Source organism: Ursus maritimus, unplaced genomic scaffold (genome assembly GCF_017311325.1).
Source record: "Ursus maritimus isolate PB19 unplaced genomic scaffold, ASM1731132v1 scaffold_8, whole genome shotgun sequence".
Taxonomy (NCBI): Eukaryota; Metazoa; Chordata; class Mammalia; order Carnivora; family Ursidae; genus Ursus; species Ursus maritimus.
In genome coordinates this window covers 28,877,074-28,903,428 of record NW_024426996.1, presented here as the reverse complement: position 1 = coordinate 28,903,428, position 26,355 = coordinate 28,877,074, and the positions used below count along the sequence as shown (strand labels likewise).

At 37.7% G+C, this 26,355-nt stretch overlaps 1 protein-coding gene across 1 annotated transcript; it reads right to left on the bottom strand.

The window, feature by feature from the left end:
- Nucleotides 1-26,103, bottom strand: UGT2B4 (UDP glucuronosyltransferase family 2 member B4). The gene is given in 11 exon segments (XM_040625251.1): nt 1-270; nt 1,176-1,182; nt 4,068-4,194; nt 4,197-4,286; nt 11,031-11,118; nt 12,815-12,849; nt 12,852-12,884; nt 12,887-12,913; nt 12,916-12,943; nt 20,698-20,846; nt 25,356-26,103. Coding segments are annotated over 11 exon segments (1,578 nt in total). The 5' UTR covers nt 26,080-26,103.
- Nucleotides 26,104-26,355: the final 252 nt, after the last annotated feature.

Below are 26,355 nucleotides of genomic sequence, written 5' to 3'. Positions count from 1 at the left end.
CTACTCCTTTTTCCTTCTTCCCTCTTTTGCACACTTCCGGTAACAAAAGAGACAACATTGGGTGGTGACAAATACAGCAGTTGCCACACAGGCCAGCAGGAACCCAATCACATCCAAAGAGTGGTACTGGAACCAGGTGAGGTCATGGGAGGCTGGCCTGAGGTGTTTGGCTCCTTTGTGGCGCATGACAAACTCGATCCAGAAGACTGCTCGATCCAAGGGCTTTATAGGCTGATCGTGGTGGATTCTTGATAATGTCATGGCATTTCTCTTTGTATCTAAAGGAGAAAATAAAGGCAGTGACATTGAAAGGAAGCTAGTTTGCCTAATCCTGTGATTCCCATGAAAGGTTTTTGAAAAGTGTCATACAAATGATTCAAGATAAATGTCATAGAATTATAGAAGTGCTATGTTTTTGTTTCGGTCCTCTTAGGAGATTTGGCTTTTAAATTGGAAGTTTCCCATCAATGAATATTTTAAAAGTGAAAGTGGAAGTTAAGTTAGGATAGTTTAATCTTTTCTAACAGAGAAAATGATATGGGCCATTGTGACAGCTCTAAATGAGATGGTGGGAGTGCAACTACAGAATGATCCATGAAGCGGTAAAGGGAATTGTGTCATGGTGAGTAAAATGCCACCTCACTGGTCCCTTGTCTTCACTCCTCTACCCTCTACTCTTTATTTTCCATCATGTAGCCACTGTGACTTTTGAAACAGATATCAGATCATGACGCCCCCTGCTCAAAATTTCCATCTGGCTTCTCATTACGTTAGAATAAAATCCAACCATTGTGGACTATAGGATCTTATCAGATACAGACCCTGGCAACCTCTTCTCCTGTCACTTTGTCCCTGTACACTGTTGTAGGCACAGAGACCTGCTAGCAGTTCCCTGAATTGCCATAGGGTCCTCACCTCAGCACCTTGTACTTTCTGTCCCTTCTGTCTCTCTGCTGGACACTCTTCCCTGCAACTCTCCAAGGCTGCTTCTACCTCTTGATGGATGTCCCAGCTCAGAAAGGCTTCTGGGCCACACTATCAAGCATCGTCAGACATTTGTTCTGTGTGTGTGTGTGTGTGTGTGTGTGTGTGTTGCTATTTGAAACCTAGAATTTGAAAACATGTTATATTTTCCATATAACATTTATTCACGTAGAAAATTCAGTAATCTTAACTGAATAGCTCATAAATTCAAAATTAGCTAGATATTATTGTGAAGTGGATGTAATAATATACCTACTACTAAGATATTTATATAGAGTATCACAAGCTACCGGAAGCACCCCATCTTCCCGAGCCTTTTAGTCATCATAGATTAGCTTTTATTATTTATATATTGGAATAATAAGGTAGCACTCATTTCCTTTTGTCTTTTGTGTCACAGTTGTTGGTTAATGCTATCCTGTATAGTATTCCATTGTTTGGCAATACCAGATTATTTCTTCATTTAACAAGCAGTGGACATTTGTGTTAACAATTTTTGGCCATTACCACTAAAGCTGTCATAAAAATCTTGTGTATTTCTTTTGATTTACATATTTATACAGTTTTGTTTGTATATATTATAGAAGTGGAATTGCTGAGAAGAAGGAGTATTTATGATTATGATTTCATTATTGACTGAATTATGTAGAAGTATATTGCTTAATTTCCAAAATTTAGAGATATTTCAGTTATCTTTCTTTTTGACAATTTCTAAGTGACTTCCATTGAGGCTGGACAATATACTCTTGACATTAGATTTTTCAATTTACTCTTGGTTTATGGCCCAGCATAGGGTTAATTCCAGTATCTATTCCATTCCTGAAAAATGTATATTCTCTGTTGTTTTATATAGAATGATGTATATGTATGTCAGGCAGGTTATATTTTTAAATTGTGTCCTTCAGAACATTTAGGTATTTATCCATCTCTTTCTTTTCTTTTCTTTCTTTTCTTTCTTTCTTCCTTCCTTCCTTTCTTTCTTTCTTTCTTTCTTTCTTTCTTTCTTTCTTTCTTTCTTTCTTTCTTTTTCTTTTCTTCCTCTCTCCCTCCCTCCTTTCTTTCCTTCCTTTCTTTCTTTCTCTCTGTCTGTCTTCTTTTTCGTTACTAGAAAGTGTTTAATAACAATGTTATGACTATGGATTTGTGTGTTTGTTCTTTTGTCCACTTCTGCTGCATTTTGATGTTTTAATAGTAGGTGTCACCAATTAGCAATTTGTATTGTTTTGAAAGATCAATCTATTTATCATTATGAAAGACATATCTTTATTTTTGGTAGTCATTCTGGACTACAGTGTCTGATATTAGCACAGGTACAACATCTTTAAATGGTTACTGCTAAAATAGATCCTTTCCTACCTTTGTACTGACTCTTCTTGTACACTTCTATGTGAACATGTCTCATGAACAGTATGTAGTTTCTAAAACGCATTCTGACAATCTTTGTCTTTAAATTAGTCTGTTTAGCTTCAATGGAAGTAGTGGCATAGTTGTATTTTCATCTACTGTCTTACTCTATTTTCTTTTTATTTGTACAACCTGCCATATATTTCTTTTCTTTCGTGACTATTTTAAGTATTTTTATTATTTGATTGTTCTACTATTTTCTTCTCTGTAATACTTTTTGGTATTTCTTCGATGATCCCCTCGTACTGTAATGTTAATACTGATAGTAGTAATAGATACTGAATTCATGGGTGCTGTGCTAGGCACTACAAATTCCCTATGCGTTGTTTTCCTCTGTAATGTAGAAAACTTCACTATTTATCTTATCATATTTAAAAAGTTTTATCTTCAAAGGACAAAATCAAGAAAGAGAAAAATCAAGTCAACAGAAGAAAGAAAATATTTATAAATCGTATATTGATAATGTATTGTATCCATAACACATAGACAAATTCTTTAATAAGGTGAGACAAATAATCAAATTTAAAAAGTATCAAAGAATTGGAATAGACATTTCCCTAAAGAGGTATATGAATGGCAACTAGTATATGAAAAGATGCTTAATAACTTTGGCTGTAAGGAAATGAATATCAAGACCACAAGAGAGACTCACTTCACACCCACTAGGATGTCTGTAATAAAACAGATGATAACAAGTGTTGAATGATGGAGAACTTGGATCTCCCATACTGGGCTGGTGGAAATGTAAAATGGTGCGTCTCATTTGGACATCAATTTGGCAGTTCCTACAGAGTTAACATATTGACCAGCAATTCTACTCCTAGATGTCTACCCAAAAGAAAGGAAAATTTTGTTCACAGATTACATGTGTAGCAATATTTATAATTCTAAATGTGAAAAAACCAAAAGGTTCATGAACTTGATAAATGGATAAATAGATTGTAGCATTTCCATACCACATGAATGAAATTCAAAAACATGCCAAGTGTGGCAAGCATAGCCGCACAGCATAATACACATATGCGATTCCATTTGTACTGAAATAACTAACAAGAAACCATATGAGTAATTTGAAAATACAGCATTTGTAGAGACAGAAAGTATTTAATGTTTACTTAAGGCAAGAGGAATGGGAAATGACTTCTAAGTCATATGTGATTCCTTTGGCTAAGCAAATGTCCCAAACTTAGATTTAATAATGGTTTCATAATTCCGTAACATAAACACTATATTTGATTTTTATACTTTAAATTTGTGGTACATAAATTACAATATATAAATATATTAAAATAAGAATAAAAATTAATTTTTGAGCAAAGGAGATTTATAGTTTTGGAAATTTTTGTACTGAATTGAAACTTATTTTTACATAAGCCAAAAATTCTTCACTGTTTAATTCTATGGATTCTATCATATTTTTAAAAATTTGTTCTTTAAATTACCTATCATAATTTGCATTTATTCATGTAGAAAATTGTTGCAGTAATTGGTTCCCATTAAATCAATGGGGTTAAAATGCAACTTTGAAATAAATATCTGGTTGAAAATAAAAGTAGTTTAAGATCAGTTAAATCATATAAAATTTTAAAATTGCCTCTTAAATATAGGATGAAGCTCATAGTCACCGTGGACAAGAACTTATCTATAAATACTATTAATGAAAAAAATTTAATACTCACGAAGTGTCATTAATGACCATCCTCAAAGCATTGAGCAAATCTGTACTAGACATCGTGTGGAAATCCAGACTGACAGCTGCTCCCTTGGCCTTCATGTGAGCAATGTTATCAGGTTGATCCGCAAACAAGGAATGCCCACCATGGGGATCCCGTGGTGGATCGCCTCATAGATGCCATTGGTTCCACCATGAGTTATGAAGGCTTTGGTTTTTGGATGACCTAGGATGATGAATCTCAGCATGTTATTAATTCATAAGTCTTAGAACTAAAACGAGAGTTGGGCAAATAAGGCATATATATTTTATACACGTGAAACAGCATCAAAATGGCTTTCAGATCTCAGAGCAAGAGGCACATAAATCTGCTGGAGAGGTAAATGAAGATTGGTGTGGTACTTGTAACTTGAAAAATGAATACAAGATGGCTGGACAGACAAATTGAAAGAGAACATTCTGGATAAAGAATAGCATGTTCAAAAAAAGAAAAAAGGAGGTGGCATATTAGAACATATTCTCTTACACGGTAAAGTCACCGAGTTTAACATGTAGGGATGATGGTGGTGGCTCAAATCAGGGGAAGGAAAGACTGCACTTTATCATGAAGTGTGTGATGACTTCATGAACAAGATTGTGGTGTTTTCCTAGAGAACATGTAGAGTCGCTGGTAATTAAAGAGGGGCCGTTATTTTTCAGTGGCACTGAATACCCATGCAGAATGAGAAAGGATAGGAGTAGGTTGAGAGAATTAGGAGACAGAGTGATGATCCAGGTAATTGTTGAAAAATTATCGGGGGAGGCAAGATGGTGGAAGAGTAGGGGACCCCATTTCATCTTGTCCCTGAATTTAGCTAGAGAACTATCAAATGATTCTGAACACTTATGAATTCAACCACAGATGTAAGAAAAGAATTGCTCGAATTCTGGAAAAAGAAAAGTGACCACTTTTTGCAAGGTAGGAGGTGCAGAGAAATGAATCTGAGGGTATATTCAGAAGGTAAACAGCAGGGGAAGGGAGCCTCCCCAAGCCGGCTACCAGAAAGTGATGTAGCGCCCGAGTGCAAAATCAGAACCTTCAGGGTTCCAGGAGAGACAGCCCTGCCTGAAAGGTGCTCAGGTGGTGAAGTGGGGCAGAATCGTAGGTGGGACAGCATGATGTCAGGATTCCCACGGTCACCGAATGGGGGTTCCTGAGCTGTCAGATTAGTTAAGCAGAGCAGTAAACTGCTTATGTTCAGTGAGACCAGCGGGGATCTCAGCTCGGTTCACACAAACCATATACTGCAGCATGATTGGGTGACCACTCTCTGTGTGGCAGTCCTCCAAAGGGCAGAAACATGGTGACCTCCACGTCCTCTGGAGGCGCTGTGGAGGGATACGGACCGCTCTGTGTTGTGATCCTGTAAAGGGCGAACGTGGTGATCACCTCCTTGAGGGCCGGGAGGGTGCAGGACCGGCAACCGCTCTGTGTGTGATCCTGTAAAGGGCAGAAACGTGTACCCTCCACCTTCCCAGGGAGGATCAGTGTGGGCAGCCCTCGATCTGCAGAGTTTGGCACACACAGAGGTGAAGACTGCTTATTCCTGAGGGTTTACTGAAGAGAGGGGCTCGATCTTTCAGTTCAGGCTGGAAATGGGTGCAGCCTTTTTATTTTCTCCTCTAAAGAGGCACAGAGGGCTTCAGGAACAAAAGCCACATAGAACAATCAGAATCAGCTTATACTGATCCAGGCCCCTGGCAAGGTGGTTACAAATTCCGGCAAAGACACTGAGAATCAGTGAAGCAGGCCCGCCCAGAAGACCAGCTGAAACAACAGGGGACACCAAGTTTGTGGAGCACACAGGACTCGAAACTCAGGCTAGGGAAAATAGTACATAGAATTCGAGTTTTTTCTCAAGATTCATTTATCTTTCAATTTTGAATTTTCCTTTTCTTTTTTTCCTTTTCAAGTAGTTTCTAATTTTATTTTATTTTTAAGATTTTAACTTACTTATTTGAGAGAGAGAGATAGAACGAGCATGGGAAAGGAGCAGAGGGAGAGAGAGAGAAGCAGACTCCCTGCAGAGGAAGGGGCCAAATGCAGGGCTGGATCCCAGAACCTGGAGGTCATGACCTGAGCCAAAGGCAGTCACTTAACTGACTGAGCCACCCAGGCACCCCGATTGGTTTCTAATTTTATCAACTCTTTGTTTTTAAGTATTTTTTTTAACTTTCATTTTTAAATTTATATTTTATAGATATATTCTTCGTTTTTGGCTTCCTTTCACTGTTTGAATTTTATTTGTGTATTTATATAAGTTTTGCTTTCTTTACAATTTTGGGATTTAGTGTCTTCTAACAAACTGACCAAAATACACCCAGAACCAAGTAGATCACCGTGGTTGTCCACTGGGAGATGTAATCCTCTCCCCCACTTTTTTTTTCTGTTTCTTTTCTTTTTTCATTTCTGACTCTTTGCATTTGTCTAGTGTGTATTTGTTTGGGTCATGGTTGATATTTTTATTTTGTTATCTATTCATCCATTTTCTCTGGGCAAAAGACTACAAGGAGGAAATCACAACAAAAGAAAGAACCAGGGTAATACTCTGCCATAGATCTAATCAATATCGATATAGTAAAATGTCAGAGCTGGAATTCAGAATATGATTATAAATTACTAAGTGGGCTGGAAAAAAGTCAAACAATAATACCAAAAGGAACAGAGAAATTTACAGAAATATAACAGCAATCAAAGCACTAAACTCATATCTCAGTAGTTATTCTGATGTAAATGGGATATGTCCTAATCAAAAGACATCAATATCCAATTGCATAAAAGCAAGATCCATCATATGCTGTCTGCAAGAGACACATTTAGACAAAGCCACCTCCAGATTGAAATGAGGGGTGGAAACCCATTATCAATCAATGGGCATCCAAGAAAGTGGCAAGTCGTTATATCAGACAAATTTGATTTTAACCCAAAGACTGTACTAAGGGATGAAAAGGGACACTGTATCCTAATTAAAGGGTCTATACCATAAGAAGATATAACAATTATAAATATTTATGCTCCTAACTTGGGAGTAGCCAATTTTATATACAAATTAATAACCAAATTAAAGAAACACATTGATGATAACACAATGATAGTAGGGGACTTCAATACCCCACTCACTGCAATGGACAGATCATTAAAGCGGAAGATCAACAAGGAAACAAGGGCATTGAATGAAACACTGGAGCAGATGAATTTCACAGATATATACAGAGCACTCCATCCTAAAGCAACAGATAACATATTCTTCTGAGTGCACATGTAACATTATCCAGAATGGATCACATAGTCACAAATTGGGTTTCAACACCTACCAAAAGTTTGGGATTATACCCTGCATATTTTCAGACCAAAATTTTTGAACTTGAACTCAATTACAAGAAGATATTTGGAAGGAACTAAAACACTTGGAAATAAAAAAGCATCCTACTAAAGGATGAATGAGTCAACCAGGAAATTAAAGAAGAATTTAAAAATTTCAAGGAAACAAATGAAAATGAAAACACAACAGTTCAAAACCTTTGGGATGCAGCAAAGGCAGTCCTAAGAGGGAAGTACATAGCATTGCAAGAGTTTTTTAAAAAAAAATTTAGAAAAGTCTCAAATACACAAGCTAACCTTACACCTAAAGGAACTGGAAAAAGAACAGCAAATAAAGTTTAAACCAAGCAGGAGAAGAAAAATAATAAAGATTAGAGCACAACTCAATGAAATAGATGCCATAAGAGTAGAGCAGATCAATGAAACTAAAAGCTTGTTCTTTCAAAGAATTAATTAGATTGATAAACACTTGCCAGACTTACCAAAAAGAAAACAGAAAGGACCCAAATTAATAAAATCATGAGTAAACGAGGAGAGACTATGACCAACACCAAGGAAATACAAATAATTTAAGAACATATTATGAGCAAATGTATGGCAACAAGTTAGGCAATCTGGAAGAAATGAATGTGCTCCTGGAAACTTATAAACTACCTAAACTGAGAGAGGAAGAAATAAAAAATCTGAGCAGACTCATAGCCAGCAAGGAAATTGAAGTAGTAATCACAAACCTCCCTACATATAAGAGTCCAGGGCCAGATGGCTTCCCGAGAGAATTCTACCAAACATTTAAAGAAGATCTAATACCTATTCTTCTGAAGCTGTTCCAAAAAATAGAAATGGAAGGAAAACTTCCAAATTCATTCTGTGAGGCCAGCATTACCTTGATCCCCAAACCAGAAAAAGACCCCACCAAAAGGAGAATTATAGACCAATATCCCTGATGAAGATGAGTGCAAAATTCTCCCCAAGATACTAGTCAATAGGATCCAACAGTGCATTAAAAGGATTAATCACCAAGACCAAGTGGCATTTATTCCTGGGCTGTAAAGTTGGTTCAACATCCACAAATCAATCAATGTGATACATCACATTAATAAAAGAAAGGACAAGAACCATATATGATCCTCTTAATTGATGAACAAAAAGCATTTGAGAAAATACAGTATTTTTCTCGATTAAAACTCTCCACAGTGTAGGGATAGAGGGAACATACCTCAATATCATAAAAGCCATTTATGAAAAGCCCACAGCGAATATCATTCTCAATGGAAAAAAACTGAGAGCTTTTCTTCTAAGGTCAGAAACATGACGGGGATGCCCACTCTCACCATTTTTGTTCAACACAGTAGTAGAAGTCCTAGTCTCACCAATCAGACAACAACAAAAAGAAATAAACGGGATTCAAATAGACAAAGAAGAGGTCAAACTCTCTCTCTTCAGAGATGACATGATACATTATGGGGAAAACCCAAAAGACTCCACCCCAAAATTGCTAGAACTCACACAGGAATTCAGCAACATGGCAGGATATAAAATCAATGCACAGAAATCAGTGAGAGACAGACTCAGTGAGACAGAAGAAAGAGAAATTAAGGAGTCAATCCCATTTACAATTGTAGCAAAAACCATAAGATACCTAGGAATAAACCTAACCAAAGAGGTAAAGGCACTGTACTCTAAAAATTAGAGAAGACTTACGAAAGAAATTGAGAAAGACGCAAAGAAATGGAAAAAAAATACTCCATGATCATGGATTGGAAGACTAAATATTGGTAAAATGTCAATGGTACCCAGAGCAATGTACACATTCAGTGCAATCCTTATCAAAATACCATCAACATTTTTCACCGAACTGGAACAAATAATCCTAAAATTTGTATGGAACCAGAAAGGACCCCGAATAGCCCAAGGAATGTTGAAAAGAAAACAAGCTGGGGCATCACAATGCCAGACTTCAAGCTATACTGCAAAGCTGTAATCATCAAGACAGTGTGGTACTGGCACAAAAACAGATACATAGATCAGTGGAACAGAATAGAGAACCCAGAAATGGACCCTCAACTCTATGATCAGCTGATCTTCCACAAAGCAGGAAAGAATATCCAATGCAAAAAGGACAGCCTCTTTCATAAATGGTGCTGGGAAAATTGGACAGCCACATGTAGAAGAATGAAACTGGACTATTTCCTTACACCATACACAACGATAAACTCAAAATGGATGAAAGGCCTAACTGTGAGATGGGAATCCATCAAAATCCTAGAGGAGAACATGGCAGCAGCCTCTTCAACCTAGGCCACAGCAACTTCTTGCTAGACATGTCTCCAAAGGCAAGGGAAACAAAGCAAAATGCCCTCTTGGTACTTCCTCAGAAAAAGGATTCTGCACAGCAAAGGAAACAGTCAACAAAACTAAAAAGGACCTAGGAATGGGAGAAGATATTTGCAAATGACAATATCAGATAAGGGCTAGTATCCAAGATTATAAAGAACTTATCAATCTCAACACCCCCCAAAAACAAAATTCAGTCAAGAAATGGGCAGAAGACATGAATAGACATTTCTCCAAAGAGACATGTAAATGGCCAACAGACACATGATAAAATGCTCAACACCCTGACTTCAGGAAATACAAATCAAACCACAATGAGATACCACCCTATACAAGTCAGAGTGGCTAAAATTAAGACAGGGAACAAATGTTGGCAAGATGTGGGAGAAAGGGGAACCCTCTTACAATGTTGGTGGGAATGCAAGCTGGTGCAGCCACTCTGGAAACAAGTTTCAGGTTCCTCAACAAGTTGAAAATAGACTCCCATGACCAGCAATTGACTACCAGGTATTTATCCCAAATATATAAAATGTGATCTGAAAGGGCAAACCAAGTACTAATATTATTGCAACAATGTCCACAATAGCCAAACTGTGGAGCTTGAGATACCATGGTCAGATGACTAGATAAAGAAGATGTGGTATATATATGTAATGGAATATTATTCAGCCATCAGAAAGGATGAATACTTCCATTTACATTGACATGGATGGAACTTGGAGTATATGCTGAATGAAAGAAGTCAATCAAGAGAAAGAAATTATCTTTCGGTTTCACTCATATGTGGACTATAAGAAATAGCACAGAGGATCCCGGGAAGGGAGGAAAAGAGATGAAAAGAAATCAGAGAGGGAGCCAAAGCATGAGAGACTCTAAATTATGGGGAACAAACTGAGGGTTGTGGAGGGAGGTGGATGGCGAAGGGTAACTGGGTGATGGGCATTAAGGATGGCACGTGATGTGATGAGCACTGTTATATTGAATGTACTATATGATGTACTATATGTTGGCTATTTGAATTTAAATTAAAAATAAAAAAAGACCTTTGAGAAGAAATTACACATGAAATAAAGATACTTTGATTCTGGCCATAAGGAATGTACTGTGTATAATAACATGCCGTATCTTATCTCCCGTAAGTCTGCAAAGTAAATGTAAGGAAGTTAAGTTTTGTTTTTGAGGTTTTCAATAATAAATGTTCAATCAATTTGCCCCTTGGGAACTCTTATCATTTTGTTTGAATTACTTTCAATTCAGTGTCTTCCAGATTCTTACCAAGAAGGTCATTCTGGGGGATCCACTTATACAGCCGAGTATTTGGCCCTAAGGTGTCTGGTTTCTTGCCATCAAATCTCCATAGAACCTGTTAAAGACAATACCTTATTTCATGAGTTGAACTTTGAAGTTCTAGCATGATAGAATTTTAAGGAAATTAAGAGATAATCTAGTTAGACCCCTTTAGTTGAGTGAGAATAAGGACAAAAGATATTAAAAAATGAGGCTACTAAAGCAATGGTATAATAAAATACCCACATTTTGTTCTTCTTTTTATATTCAATCAAGTATGAATGTAATCATGATGTTTCACACATGGAGATTAGACAAATGAGAATCAGTGACAAATTCAAGTATTTAAGAAATTTTTAGGCAGTTATTATAATTCTACCTCAAACCAGGGGAAATTACTAAATCTACACATGTGTTTTGTTTTATCTATTATAATCGCTTAAAGTTATAATTATGCCATCCTGGTGCTTGTGCAAAAATACATATCTTTTTATTAGTAATTTATTAATATAAATAATTACATGTTTACATGAATCCAGATTATTATTACTATTTCTTGGTTTGGAAGTTCTTTAAATGTTACAAAGAAGAGCCTGTTAGCACTTCCAGAAATAACAGTGTAGCTGTTGAAAAATCCAAAGCTGGATGTTGCAAATTTTTACTTAATTGATTGTTAACACGTCAATGGTGGATCACAAAGCATTGACACAATTGATTAATATGAGATCTATACCAAACAATTTCCATTCCCAGTACCAAAATAGATTGATTTTAGAGTTCCCAGCAATCCTCATAAACTGGATAATAATTTACATTGGTTAACATATATTTGCTATGTGAATGTTTAAGTAACTTAGATATTAAGCAAACATTATAAGAGAGAGACTATATCAGTAAACTAAAAAGTAGTTGACAAAACCAAAATACTGCAGGTGTTTTGTATATACTGAAAATAATTTACTTCTCTGTTTCATGTAGAAAGAGGATCTAAAACTTTCCCATGCTAGGCTTGTTTCTGGTTGACTCAATATATTTCCATTTCCTTCCTTAATCAGGAGGAGATATTATTCTGATAAGTTAAAGTCCTTTTGGAACCACATAACTAAGCACAGGTCACCTTGAGGGAGGGACCCATCTCCCCCTTTTCATTTATCTTACTCTTTTACTCTTAATAGGGCCCACTCCACAGTCATGTCAGTTTTCTCTTTCTCTAAATCATCTAGGCTGGATGGATGCCTAGACATAGCTTGGTGAGCCCTGACCATCCTTTCTCTGAACAACATACTGAATAGGCTTATCTCCAAAATTTAGGGAAGGGAAAGGAACTCGGAGCATCCGGCAAGTGTAAACTGCATGATGCTTTTCAGACTTTTATCGGTTCCTGCTGAACACAACTTGAAATTTAGCTCCTTTCTGAGAACATCTATGAGATATTCAGTGCTCTTGGAAATCCCATAGGAAAAGAAATGAATGACAGGACAGAATTTGGTGATTTCTGTATCTGTCCATGATACATTATAATAGCAAACTTTACCCCTCACCCTGCTAAATATATACCTCCTAAATATATTTTTTCTGATCTCAATGTTAATGCCAAAGTTATCGCAAACACCTTCTGTACACTTTTAGCATTTGGCATGTATATTTTGCTTATGTCTGAGATCAATTGGAACTATCATAATGGTTTCCGTGTCATGAAGGAAAGGGTATAGCCCTTACACAGTTTAATACATCATTAAGTAATTGTATAGGACTAAGTTACTTTATGTAACCTTTTGTGGAATCTGGGCAAGGGCTGATGCAATCGATTGGCTCTTTCCTCTGGCATGGTTTTGATCATCGACCTAGAGTAAACACCACAATACCGTTTCTCCAGAGCTCTGGACAAACTCTTCCATTTCCTGTGAAGAAAGAATTTACTCCATCACAACAGAGGAACAGCACAGCAAACACTATGAAAAGAATTTCTACAGGGTGCCTGGGTAGGTCAGTCGTTGCGCCTGACTCTTGATTTCATTTCAGGTCATGATCTCAGGGTTGTGAGATTGAGCCCCTGAGTCTGGCTCTACACTCAGCAGGAATCTGCTGGGTATTCCCTCTCCCCTGCTCCTCCCCCAGCCCCACTGCTGTCCCTCAAATAAAGAAAGAAATCTTAAAAAAAAAAAAAAAAAAAAAGAATTTCTACAAACAGCTAAAGAGTGATAACAAATATTATCAGAGTTATTAGAGTAATGGCTGTTTTTATCTTTAAATTGTCATAAAAACACACAAAATTTACCATTTAACTATTCCTGAGTATGCAGTTCCATAATGTGTATATTTAGACTGTTGCGTAAACAATCACCAGAAATTTTTCATCTCGCTAAACTGGAGCTCTGTACCCATTATATAGCAATTCCCCATTCCTCCTTCACCATCTTTAGTGACCATCATTATACTTTGTATTTCTGTGAATTTGACTAATCTGCATACCTCATATCAGTGGCATCATTCAGTATTTGTCTTTTTTTTTAAACGATTTTATTTACTTAACAGAGAGAGACAGCCAGTGAGGGAGGGAACACAAGCAGGAGGAATGGGAGAGGAAGAAGCAGGCTCCCAGAGGAGGAGCCTGATGCGGGGCTCAATATCAGAATGCCAGGATCACGCCCTGGGCCAAAGGCAGACACTTCAGAACTGAGCCAGCCAGGTGACCCAGTATTTGTCTTTTTGTGATTGCCCCCTTTCACTTTGCATAATGTCCTGAAATATTTCCACGTCGGAGTATGTGTTAGAATTTTCTTCTATTTTATGACTAATATTCCATTGTGTATAAAATACATTTTGTATATGGATTTATCTGTGATGGACACTTGGTTAGACTGAACAGAACTTTTGCTAGCTTTGCCTCAGGATTTAGACCTTGAGAAAGTACTATATACACCTACACATTTGTAATCAAAATTGGTATTAGGTTAACCATCAAATAAGATCTTAGTTTCATCTTATTAGCAATAAGAAGGCAGACAAACAAAATGTTGAAGAGATCATAAAATCATTCAATAAAAGATGATTGTTTTTCAATTATGTCTTAAAGGTATCAGCTTAAAATGGATTACATTATTGCTTTCTTTCGTAAAGAATATCATCTTATACGCTAACAGAATTCTTTTGCAATTTTATACTATGGTTTTTTTCAGATATAAGTGGTTGAAATTATTTTGTTCTTATTAACTATGCAGAATTTATGGTCCTGAGGGGAGGAGTTAAGATGGCGGAGGAGTAGGGGTCCCCTTTCTCAGCCGGTCCCAAGTTGAGCTGGATAGGTACCAAACCATACTGAACACCCACGGAATCAGCCTGAGATGCAGGAAGATACATCTGGGTCTCTACAAATGAACATCTCCAGCGCTGAGTATTGAGGTACGAAGCGGGGAGCTGTGAATCCTCTCACAGATATCGAAGAGAAACAGAAGGGGAAGGGAGCCGCCGTGCTCGGGTGCCGGGAAGCAGTAGCCACCTGCATGGGGGAGCGGGTGGACTCACGGACTGGCACCCGCGAGAGAGCAGACTGAGATGTGAGCCTGGGAATGTGCATGTGACCAGACTGAAAACCGGAGCTCCGGAGCGTGCACTCGAACTAGGCTGAAACCGGGAGTTTGGGAGTGCTCACGCGACCAGACTGAAAATTGGCGCTCCGGAGTGTGTGCAAACCACACTGAAACAGAGAACTCGGGAGCGCGCATGGGATCAGGGGGCGGCTGGCAGGGTTAGAAGCACAAAGGACAGAGACGTGTGGGCCCTGGAAATGAGGGCTGCAATGCTGGCTGTGGGGTGCACAACCCAGAACGCTGCAGGGTTTTTAGCAGCACTGACAGAAACAGAGTTAAGGTGGCCAAGAGAGCTCAGTGGAGAGTGGACTGTGATCTCTCTGTTCTGAGACAGAGGCTAGGATGTGGCCACTGCTGCTCTGATTCTCAGAAGAGCCACGGAAAACCACCAGGTCAAGCTGCCAGAGAACAAAAGCCCGGGAATACTGGCTTACATTGTGCCCATCCCCTTCGCCCCCTCACAGGGGACAGGGCGACTCTACCCAAACAGGGTTGCCTGAATATCAGCGTGGCAGGCCCCTCCCCCAGAAGGCAGGCTGAAAAATCAAGAAGCCCACATCCCTAATGTCCCTATAAAACAATGCACACTGCCTGGCTCCTGGTCAATAATTTGGGCAGTGGGCAACCCCACAACCTCTCCTCATCAGAATGACGAGAAGGAGAAATCGCCCCCAGCAAAGAAAATATAATGAGTCTGTGGCCTCTGCCACAGAACTGATGGATATGGATATAAGCAAATTGTCAGAAATGGAGTTCAGAGTAACAATGGTCAAGATGATGTGTAGACTTGAAAAAAATATTAATGAAAATATTAACGAGAATATAGAATCTCTAAGGGTGGAAATGAGAGTGAATCTGGCAGAATATAGAATGCTATGAATCAAATGCAGTCAAAACTAGATGCTCTGACAGCCAGGGTAAATGAGGCAGAAGTACGAATTAGTGAATTGGAGGATGGGATGGTAGAAGAGAAAGTTAAAACAGAAACTTGGCTCAAAAAAATCCAATCTCAAGACTGTAGGTTACGGGAGATTACTGACTCAATGAAACGTTCCAATGTCAGAATCATCGGCATCCCTGAGGGCGTGGAGAAAGAGAGAGGTCTAGAAGAGATATTTGAACAAATTGTAGCTGAATACTTCCCTAATCTAGCAAAGGAAACAAGCATTTGTGTCCAAGAGGCAGAAAGGACCCCTCCCAAGTTCAACCACAACAAACCTACGCCACGTCATGTCATGGTGTAATTTGCAAATATTAGATCCAAGGATACAGTATTGAAAGCGGCCAGGCAAAGAAATCTCTCACATACAAAGGTGAAAGTATCAGGATTACGTCAGACCTGTCTACACAGACCTGGAATGAGAGAAAGGATTGGCATGGCATTTTTAAAGCTCTATCTGAGAAAAACATGCAGCCAAGGATCCTTTATCCAGCAAGGCTGTCATTCAGAATTGATGGAGAAATAAGGACCTTCCAAGATCGCCAGTCACTGACCAATTTTGTAACCACGAAACCAGCCCTTCTGGAGATATTAAGGGGGGGGTTCTATAAAAGTAGAAAGGCCCCAATTGTGATACAGAACAGAAATTGACAATATATAGAAACAAAGACTTTACAGGCAACATGACATCATTAAAATCATATCTCTCAATAATCACTCTCAATGTGAACGGCTTAAATGCTCCCATAAAATACCACAGGGTTGCAGATTGGATAAAAAGACACGACCCATCCATTTACTGTCTATAAGAGACTCATCTTGAACCTAAAGATACATCCAGACTGAATGTGAAGGGATGGAAAACCATTTTCATGCCAATGGACCTCAAAAGAAAGCTGGGGTACCAATTCTCATATCAGATGAGATTTTAAACTAAAGACTGTAGTTAGAGATAGAGAAGGACACTCTATTATTCTTAAAGGATGTATCCAACAAGTGGATATGACAATTATAAATATCTACTCCCCCAACTGGGGAGCAGCAACTTACACAAGCCAACTCTTAACCAGAATAAAGAGACATATAGATAAAAATACGTTAATACTAGGGGACCTCAACACTCCACTATCACCAATACACAGATCATCTAAGCAGAAAATCAACAAAGAAACAAGAGCTTTGAATGATATACTAGATCGGATGGACCTCATATATATATATAGAACACTACACCCCAGAACAACAGAATACTCATTCTTTTCGAGTGCACATGGAACGTTCTCCAGAATAGACCATAGTCTGGGTCACAAAACAGGTCTCGACTGATACCAAAAGACTGAAATTATTCCCTGCATATTCTCAGACTGCAATGCTTTGAAATTGGAACTCAATCACAAGGAAAAAATTTAGAAGAAACTTGAACACTTGGAAACTAAGAACCATCTTGCTCAAGAATGATTGGATGAACCAGGAGATTAAAAATCAATTTAAACAATTTATGGAGACCAATGAGAATGAAAACACAATGGTCCAAAATCTATGGGACACTGCAAAGGCAGTCCTAAGGGGAAAATACATAGCCATCCAAGCCTCACTCAGAAGAATAGAAACATCTAAAATGCAGTTTTTATATTCTCACCTCAAGAAGCTGGAGCTGGAACAGAAAAACCCACGCACAAGAAAGCAGTTGATCAAGATTAGAGCGGAGATCAATGAATTAGAAACCAGGAGCACAGTAGAGCAGATCAACAGAACTAGAAGCTGGTTCTTTGAAAGAATAAATAAGATCGATAAGCCACTGGCCAGACTTATTCAAAAGAATAGAGAAAGGACCCAAATTAATAAAATTATGAATGGAAAGGGAGAGGTCACAACCAACACCAATGAAATAGGGAAGGATCATTAGAAACTTTTATCAACAGCTTTATGCCAATAAATCAAACAACCTGGAAGAAATGGATGCCTTCCTGGAAACCTATAAACTACCAAGTCTGAACAGGAAGAAATTGATTTTTTTAAACAGACAGATTAATTATGAAGAGATTCAAGCAGTTCTCAAAAACCTCCCGAAAAACAAGAGTCAAGGCCTGACGGATTCCCTGGGGAATTCTACCAAACATTCAAAGAAAAATAATACCTGTTCTCCTGAAACTGTTTCAAAAAATTGAAACAGATGGAAAACTACCAAACTCATTCTATGAGGCCAGTATTACCTTGATCCCCACACCAGGCAAAGACCCCATCAAAAAGGAAAATTACAGACCGATATCCCTGATGACGTTGGATGCCAAAATTCTCAACAAGATCCTAGCTAATAGGATCCAACAGTATATTAAAAGGATTATCCATCATGACCAGGTGGGATTCATCCCTGGGATGCTTGCAAGGGTGGTTCAACATTCACAAATTGATCAGTGTGATAGATCACATCAACAAGAAAAGAGTCAAGAACCATATGATCCTTTCAATTGATGCAGAAAAAGCATTTGACAAAATAGAGCATCCTTTCCTGATTAAAACCCTTCAGAGTGTAGGGATAGAGGGTACATTCCTCAATTTCATAAAAACCATCTATGAAAAGCCTACAGTGAATATCATTCTCAATGGGGAAAAGTTGGAAGCCTTTCCCTTAAGATCAGAAACACGACAAGGATGCCCACTCTCACCATTATTATTCACATAGTACTAGAAGTCCTTGCAACAGCAATCAGACAACAAAAGGGGATAAAACGCATCCAAATTGGCAAAGAAGAAGTCAAACTGTCTCTCTTCACAGATGACATGATACTCTATATGGAAAACCCAAAAGAATCCACGCCCAAACTACTAGAAGTTATAGAGCAATTCAGTAATGTGGCTACATACAAAATCAATGCTCAGAAATCAGTTGCATTTCTATACATGAACAATGAGACTGAAGAAAGAGAAATTAAGGAATCTATCCCATTTACAATAGCACCAAAAATCATATGTTATCTCAGAATTAACTTAACCAGAGACGTAAAGGATCTATGTTCTAGAAACTATAAATCACTCCTGAAAGACATTGAAGAAGACACAAAAAGATGGAAAAATATTCCATGCTCATGGATTGGAAGAATTAATATAGTTAAAATGTCTATGCTACCCAGAGCAATCTACACTTTCAACGCCATCCCAATCAAATAACAAAGACGTTTTTCAAGGAACTAGAACAAAGAGCCCTTAAAATTTGTGTGGAACCAGAAAAGGCCCCGAATTGCCAAGGCATTGTTGAAAAGGAAACACAAAGCTGGGGGCATCACGTTGCCAGATTTCAAGCTGTACTACAAAGCTCTGATCACAATGACAGCATGGTACTGGCACAAAAAACAGACACATAGACCAAAGGAACAGAATAGAGAACCCAGAAATGGACCCTCGGCTTTTTGGGCAACTAATCTTTGATAAAGCAATCAAAGCAGGAAAAAACATCCAGTGGAAAAAAGACAGTCTCTTCAATAAATGGTGCTGGGAAAATTGGACAGCTACGTGCAAAAGAGTGAAACTTGACCACTCTCTCACACCAAATTAATGAAAGACTCAATGTGAGACAGGAATCCATCAAAATCCTAGAGGAGAACATAGGCTGCAACTTCTTTGACATTGGCCACAGGAACTTTTTTCCTGACACATCTCCAAAGGCAAAAGAAACAAAAGGAAAAATGAACTGTGGGACTTCATCAAGATAAAAAACTTCTGCACAGCCAAGGAAACAGTCAGAAAAACTAAGGGGCAGCCCATGGAATGGGAGAAGATATTTGCAAATGACACTACAGATAAAAGACCAGTATCCAAGATCTACAAAGAACTTCTCAAACTCAATACACGGGAAACAAATAAATCAAAAAATGGGCAGAAGATATGAACAGACACTTCCAAAGAAGACATACAAATGGCTAACAAACACATGAAAAAATATTCAAAATCATTAGCCATCAGGGAAATTCAAATGAAAACCATGTTGAGATACTACCTTATACCAGTAAGAATGGCAAAAATTGACAAGGCAGGAAACAACAAATGTTGGAGAGAATGTGGAGAAAGGGGATCCCTCCTACATTGTTGGTGGGAATGCAAGTTGGTACAGCCACTTTGGAAAACAGTGTGGAGGTCTGTTAAAAAGGTAGAAATTGAGCTACCCTATGATCCAGCAATTGCACTACTGGGTATTTACCCCAAAGATACAGACGTAGTGAAGAGAAGGGCCATATGCACCCCAATGTTCATAGCAGCATTGTCCACAATAGTTAAATCGTGGAAGGAGCCGAGATGCCCTTCAACAGATGAATGGATTAAGAAGATGTGGTCCATATATACAATGGAATATTACTCAGCCATCGGAAAGAACGATTTCTCAACATTTGCAGCAACATGGACAGGACTGGAGGAGATAATGCTAAGCAAAATAAGTCAAGCAGAGAAAGACAATTATCATATGGTTTCACTCATTTATGGAACATAAGACGTAGGGAGATCGGTAGGAGAAGAAAGGGAAGAAGAAGGGGGGCGCTAAACAGAAGGGGGAATGAACCATGAAAGACTGTGGACTCTGGGAAACAAGCTGAGGGTGTCAGAGGGGAGGGGGGTGGGGGAATGGGATAGACTGGTGATGGGTATTAAGGAGGGCACGTATTGCATGGAGCACTGGTTGTTATATGCAAGTAATGAATCATGGAACTTTACATCAAAAACTAGGGGTGTACTGTATGGTGACTAACATAATATAGTAAAAAAATTATTAAAAAAAATTTATGGTCCTTATTATATACACAGTGTAGTTTTCTCTGTGCTCATTTTGTCAGTCAGCTCTAAGGATGAGAACACTGCTCCCCCAATGTTCTTTACTGAGATTTTGTCCAGCTTAGGTGTGTGGCAGAAAACACATGTTCTCATAGGCTACACAAACAATTTAATGCTTTAAAATGTCAAACCTTGGGATCTCAGACGAGGAATGGTGTAAATGTTGGAGTGACAGCAAGTAAACATTGGATTTGCCTGCAGATATCGTTGGGACACACAAACATTGTTGAGGAATGGTCTTTTTAAGCTAGAATACTAGTGAAATGCCTCAGAGCAAATAAAACAAGAAACAGGAATCAGTTACCTTAGGCAGGGGTTTGGCAGGTTTGCAGTGGAGTCCTCCAACAAATTCAAAATTGGGTAGGAGTGGGCGAGGAAATTCAAAATCCCAGTAGGTTCGAATGAGCCATATTTGAGCCTTCCCCATTAACTCAGATAATGTAGTGGGTCTTCCTGAAGGGATAAAACCAAACGTCACATCCATAAGAGAAAGGATAAAAACCATATGATCACTTCCATATATGCAGAAAAAGCATTTGACAAAGTACACATCCATTCATGATAAAAAGTCTCAACAAAGTTGGTTTAGAGGGAGCATACCTCAACAAAATAAGGACCTTACATGGAAAACCCATAGTGCGCATCCTACTCAATGGGGAACAGCTGAGAGCTTTTGCCCTAAGGTCAAGAGCAAGACAAGGATATCCACTCTTACCACTTTTATTCCAAATAATATTGGAAGTCCTGGCTATAGCAATGAGACAACAAAAGAAATAAGAGCTATCCAAATTGGTAAGGAAGAAGCAAACCTTTCACTATTTGCAGATGACATGATCCCATATGTAGAAAACCCTAAAGACTTATCAAAAAAGTGCTAGAACTGTTAAATTAATTCATTAAAGTCACAGGATGCAAAATCGATGTACAGAAATCTGTTACATTTCTATATACTAATTATAATGAAGCAGAAGAAAGAGAAATTAAGAAAATAATCCCATTTTTAATTGCATCAAAAATAATAAAGTACCTAGGAATAAACTTAACCAAAGAGGTGATGGACCTATACTCTGAAAATTATAAAACATTGATGAAAGAAATGGAAGAGGATACAAAGCAATGGAGAGGCATTCTGTGCACATGGATTAGAAGAACAAATATTGAACTGTATATACTACCCAAAGCAATCTATACTTTTAATGCAATAAAATTTGTATAGAACCACGAAAGACCCCAAATAGCTAAAGCAATCTTGAGAAAGAAAAAAACAGGAGCTATCCCAATTCCAGACTTGAAGTTATACTACAAAGCTCTAGTCATCAAGGCAGTGTGGTACTGGCACAAAAACAGACACATAGAGCAATGAAACAGCATAGAAAACCCATTTATATGGTCAATTAATTTTTGACAAAGGAGGAAAGAATATCCAATGGAAACAAGATAGCATATTCAATAAATGGTGTTGGGAAAATTGGACAGCTACATGCAAAGGTATGAAACTGGACTACTTTCTTACACCATGCACAAAAATACATTCAGAATGGATTAAAAAACGAAATGTGAAATCTGAAATCATAAAAATCCTTGAAGAGAGCACAGGCAGTAATATCTCTGACATCGGCCATAGGAACATTTTTCTAGATATATCTTCTGAGGGGAGGGAAGTAAAAGCAAAAATAACCTATTGGTACTACATCAAAGTTAAAAAAAAAAAAAAAGAAAGAAAAACAACCAAACCTCTGCATAATGAAGGAAACAGTCAGTAAAACTAAAAGGCAACGTACTGAATGGGAGAAGATATTTGCAAATGACCTTTGAAAAAAGGTTAGTATCCAAAACAATAACTCTACAACTCAATACTCCAAAACCAAATAATCCAATTTAAAAAAGGAGAGAAGACATGAACAGACATTTCTCCTACGAAGGCATACGGATGGCCAACAGACACAAGAAACAAGTGTGGAGGTTTCTCAAGAAGTTAAAAATAGAAGTACCCTATGATTCAGCAGTTGCACTGCTAGGTATCTACCCAAAGCAAACAAAAATAATTGTTCAAAGGGATGCACGTACCCCAGTGTTTATAGCAGCATTATCTACAATAGCCAAATTATGGAAGCAGCCTAAGTGTCCATCAACTGATGAATGGCTAAAAATGAAGTGGTATATTTTTATCATGAATATTACTCAGCCATAAAAAAGAATGAGATCTTGGGGTACCTGGGTGGCTCAGTTGGTTAAGCATCCAACTCTTGGTTTTGGCTCAGGTCATGATCTAATGGTCATGGGATGGAGCCCTGAGTGGGGTTCTGCGCTCAGTGTGGAGTATGCTTCAGATTCTCTCTCCCTCTCTCTCTCACTCACTTTCTTTCTCTGTCTCTCTCAAATAAAGAAATAAAATCTTTAAAAAAATGAAATCTTGCAATTTGCAAGGAACTAGAGAGTATTATGGTAAGTAAAATAAGTCAAAGACAAATACCATATTATTTCACTCATATGTACAATTTAAGAAACCGAAGAAATAAGCAAAAGACAAAAAGAGAGAGAGAAACAAACCAAGAAGTAGACTCTTAACTGTAGAGAACAAACTGAGGGTTACTGGAGGGGCAGCGGGTAGGGGGATGTGTCAAATAGGTGATAGGGATTAAGGAGGGCACTAGTTGTGATGAGCAGGGAGTGATGTCCAGAATTGCTGAATCACTATATTGTACACCTAAAACTAATATAACACTCTCTCTTACCTATACTGCAATTAAAATTAAAACTTAATAGAAAAATAAGAGTAAATAAATCAGTAGAAAACCCCACAAAAAGCAACAGGTAGAGGAAATGAGAGTAATGCAATGTGAATATACTAGGGGATTTTCTGAAAGGAGTTTGGAATAATGTAGTCAAAAATGTTTCAAAATATTTGCAGTTTGATAATGGAACACATATATGATACAAACATGTATAATGAGGCAAATATATATTTACATCTTTATATATATATCATTCATACGTATATATGAAAGACAAAGTGTAAGAGACTCATTTCTAACATCACAGTAGTATATTCACAATCATAACCAATCATTAAACCTAAGCCAGTATCAAATTAAACATGCATTTGTTTACTCTGAAATGCCGCAAAAGTAACAGATGCAAATGTAAACAATTATTTGAGCTCCCCAATCAATTAACCAATGGAAACACCTTTCCCTAGAGTACTAAGTCTCATTTTTATAATTTAGCAAGTTATTCCCTTGATCCTAGATTTTCCAAGAAAACTGTGAGGTTTTGAAGGTATGCCTTGATTCTTTGTACTTACCATTGCATTTGGTTCACATTAGGAGCTCTAATAATATTTGTGTATTAAATAATATTTGCAAATAACAACTGGAATATTTTCATCAAGTATGGAAATACATATGTGCACTGTTAGTTTTGGGTCATTTTTCTTTAATGGAGTAACATAGTTTTTAAAAAATGTGAACTATTAATGTGTGTGTGTACCCTTCAACAAGATTTTAGACCTTTACATCATGATTTATAAGCCCTGGTGAAAGAATATGTAATCATTAGAAACTTCGTATTATAGATTCCTGAGTCTGGGATATAGCCACCATTTCTTCCAATTTTGAAGGACTCTTTCAGGTAATACGACAAAACACTTACATTTTTAAATTAAAGAAGGGAAACAAGTGAAAATAATATCCTCAATGCTCTATAGACAGTTGTACTAGAAATACGTGACTCCTCACTTAACATGTCTGCTTCATAAGGATAGTGAAGTTTCTAATGTCTTTTTATTTTTATTTTTTTTAAAGTTTTTCTTTTCTTTTCTAATAATTTTTATTTTGTTATGTTAGTCACCATACAGTATATCCTTAGTTTTTGGTTTCACTCATTTATGGAACATAAGAAATAGGAAGATTGGTAGAAGAAGGAAGGGAAGAATGAAGGGGGGCTAAACAGAAGTGGGAATGAACCATGAGAGACTGTGGACTCTGGGAATCTAATGTGTTTTTTAAAAAAGATCTTATTTATCTACTTGACAGAGAGAGAAAGAGAGAGCGCGCTAGGGAGCGCACAGCAGGGGAAGTGGCAGGCAGAGCAAGAGGGAGAAGCAGGCTCCCTGCTGAGCAGAGAACCCGACATGGGGCTCAATCCCATGACCCTGGGACTATAACCTGAGCTGAAGGCAGACGCTTAACCAACTGAGCCACCCAGGCAGTCCTTGAATGCCTTTTTTTTTTAAATGGAAAAAGTAAAGTAAAATGGATATGTAGGAAATAGGCACAGCAGAAAGGATTTTTAAGGCAGTGAAACTACCCTGATGTAATGGTGGTGTTTTCGTATCATTCTAAATTTGTTAAAACCTATAGAATGTAAAACACCAAGAGTGAACTGTAATGTAAACTATGGACTTTGGATGGTAATAATGTGTCAATGTAGGTTCATCAGTTGTAACAAATGTACCACTCTGGTGGGGGATGTTCGTAATGGGGGACGTTATGCACGTGTGTGGGCAAGGGTTATGTAGGAAATCTTGACTCAATATGCTGTGACTTAAAATTATTCTAAAAAGTAAAGCACATCAAAAGTAATACTTTCACCCTGGATTTAATAAATAACAAAAGAAGGTTAAAACACTTTATCCAGAAAAAAGTAAAAAAAAAATTTTTTTTTAAGTATTACAAAGAAACACACAAAGAATAGATATGCAATTGCTTCAAGAAATTCTCAGAGCTTTAATTTGTGGTTATTGACTACGTGGAGTGTAAGGTACTAAATAACGGACCACAGGGTTCTAACTGGCCCTGTCATATAAGTCTTTCCATAATATTTGTGAGATTGAGAGATCATTTTGTATTTACATCATTTCACTTATAAAAGACAAACTCCTCTGGTTTGTATTTATACAAACTCACCTTCCAAGGCGCTAAGAATTACAACCTCATGCTACCAATTAAAAACATGACTTACCTAGTACTTCGCTGTAAAACTGATTCCAGTTCTTCTCATTAAATGCTTGGAACCAAAAGTCAAAATAAAGCACATATATCATATTTTTTACTCTCTCCATGAATGTCATTTGATCACTTAATTCTGACAGAATAACAGGCACGTAGGACGGAGGGAATGGAAGTCCTCCACTATGCTTTTCAAACGCATAGCCAGGAGAGAAGCGGAGACTGTACACTAAAGGTATTTTAAGTAGCTCCGCCAGCAGCTCGCCACAGGGTCCAACAGTATCTGCAAGAACGACATCAAACCTTGATTCTTGTAGTTTTGTCATGAGTTTCCTGTTCAAAACTACATCTTTACAGAACTTTTGAATACAGTCAGAATATTCCCACATCATTTCTTGCATTTGTGAAAAATATGCCCAAAACGTATCTCTTGGCAGATTATATATCCATGTGTCGAGCAGTTTTCTGAAAACATCCTCGAAATCATTTCTAAGTAAATGTGCAGGATAAACCTCATATTTAATAGCAGATGATTTGCTCGGATCAACAAGAATAGAAGCTGAAGATGTCAGAACCGTCACTTCGTGGCCTCTCTGGACAAGTTCATCCAGGATTGTCTTTATATTGATCCAGTGGCTGTATTCTGTGGGCCACACCAGCACCTTTCCACAACTCCCAGAGCTGAAGTAACAGCTCAGCTGTAGCAGCAGCAGAACTGAAATCCATTTCATAGACATCCTGGTGGAATGCAGTGCTTCTTTTCAAATTCCTGTTTCCATCTCCCATTGCTTGTACTTATCTCCAAGGAGAAATCAATCAGTAAGTTAAAGTGTAACTCTTACATTTCAAAGCAAACACATTTTATGAGCAGTCAGAGCATTGGGATCTCAAGTGGAAAAAGCCAAAGGCAGATGATTTCATTTGTATACAAATGTGTTTAATATTTGTTTGATGCTTATAAGTTCTATCATCTTAGCTAAGAGCCAATGACCTAGCTGTGCAAGTCACATGTC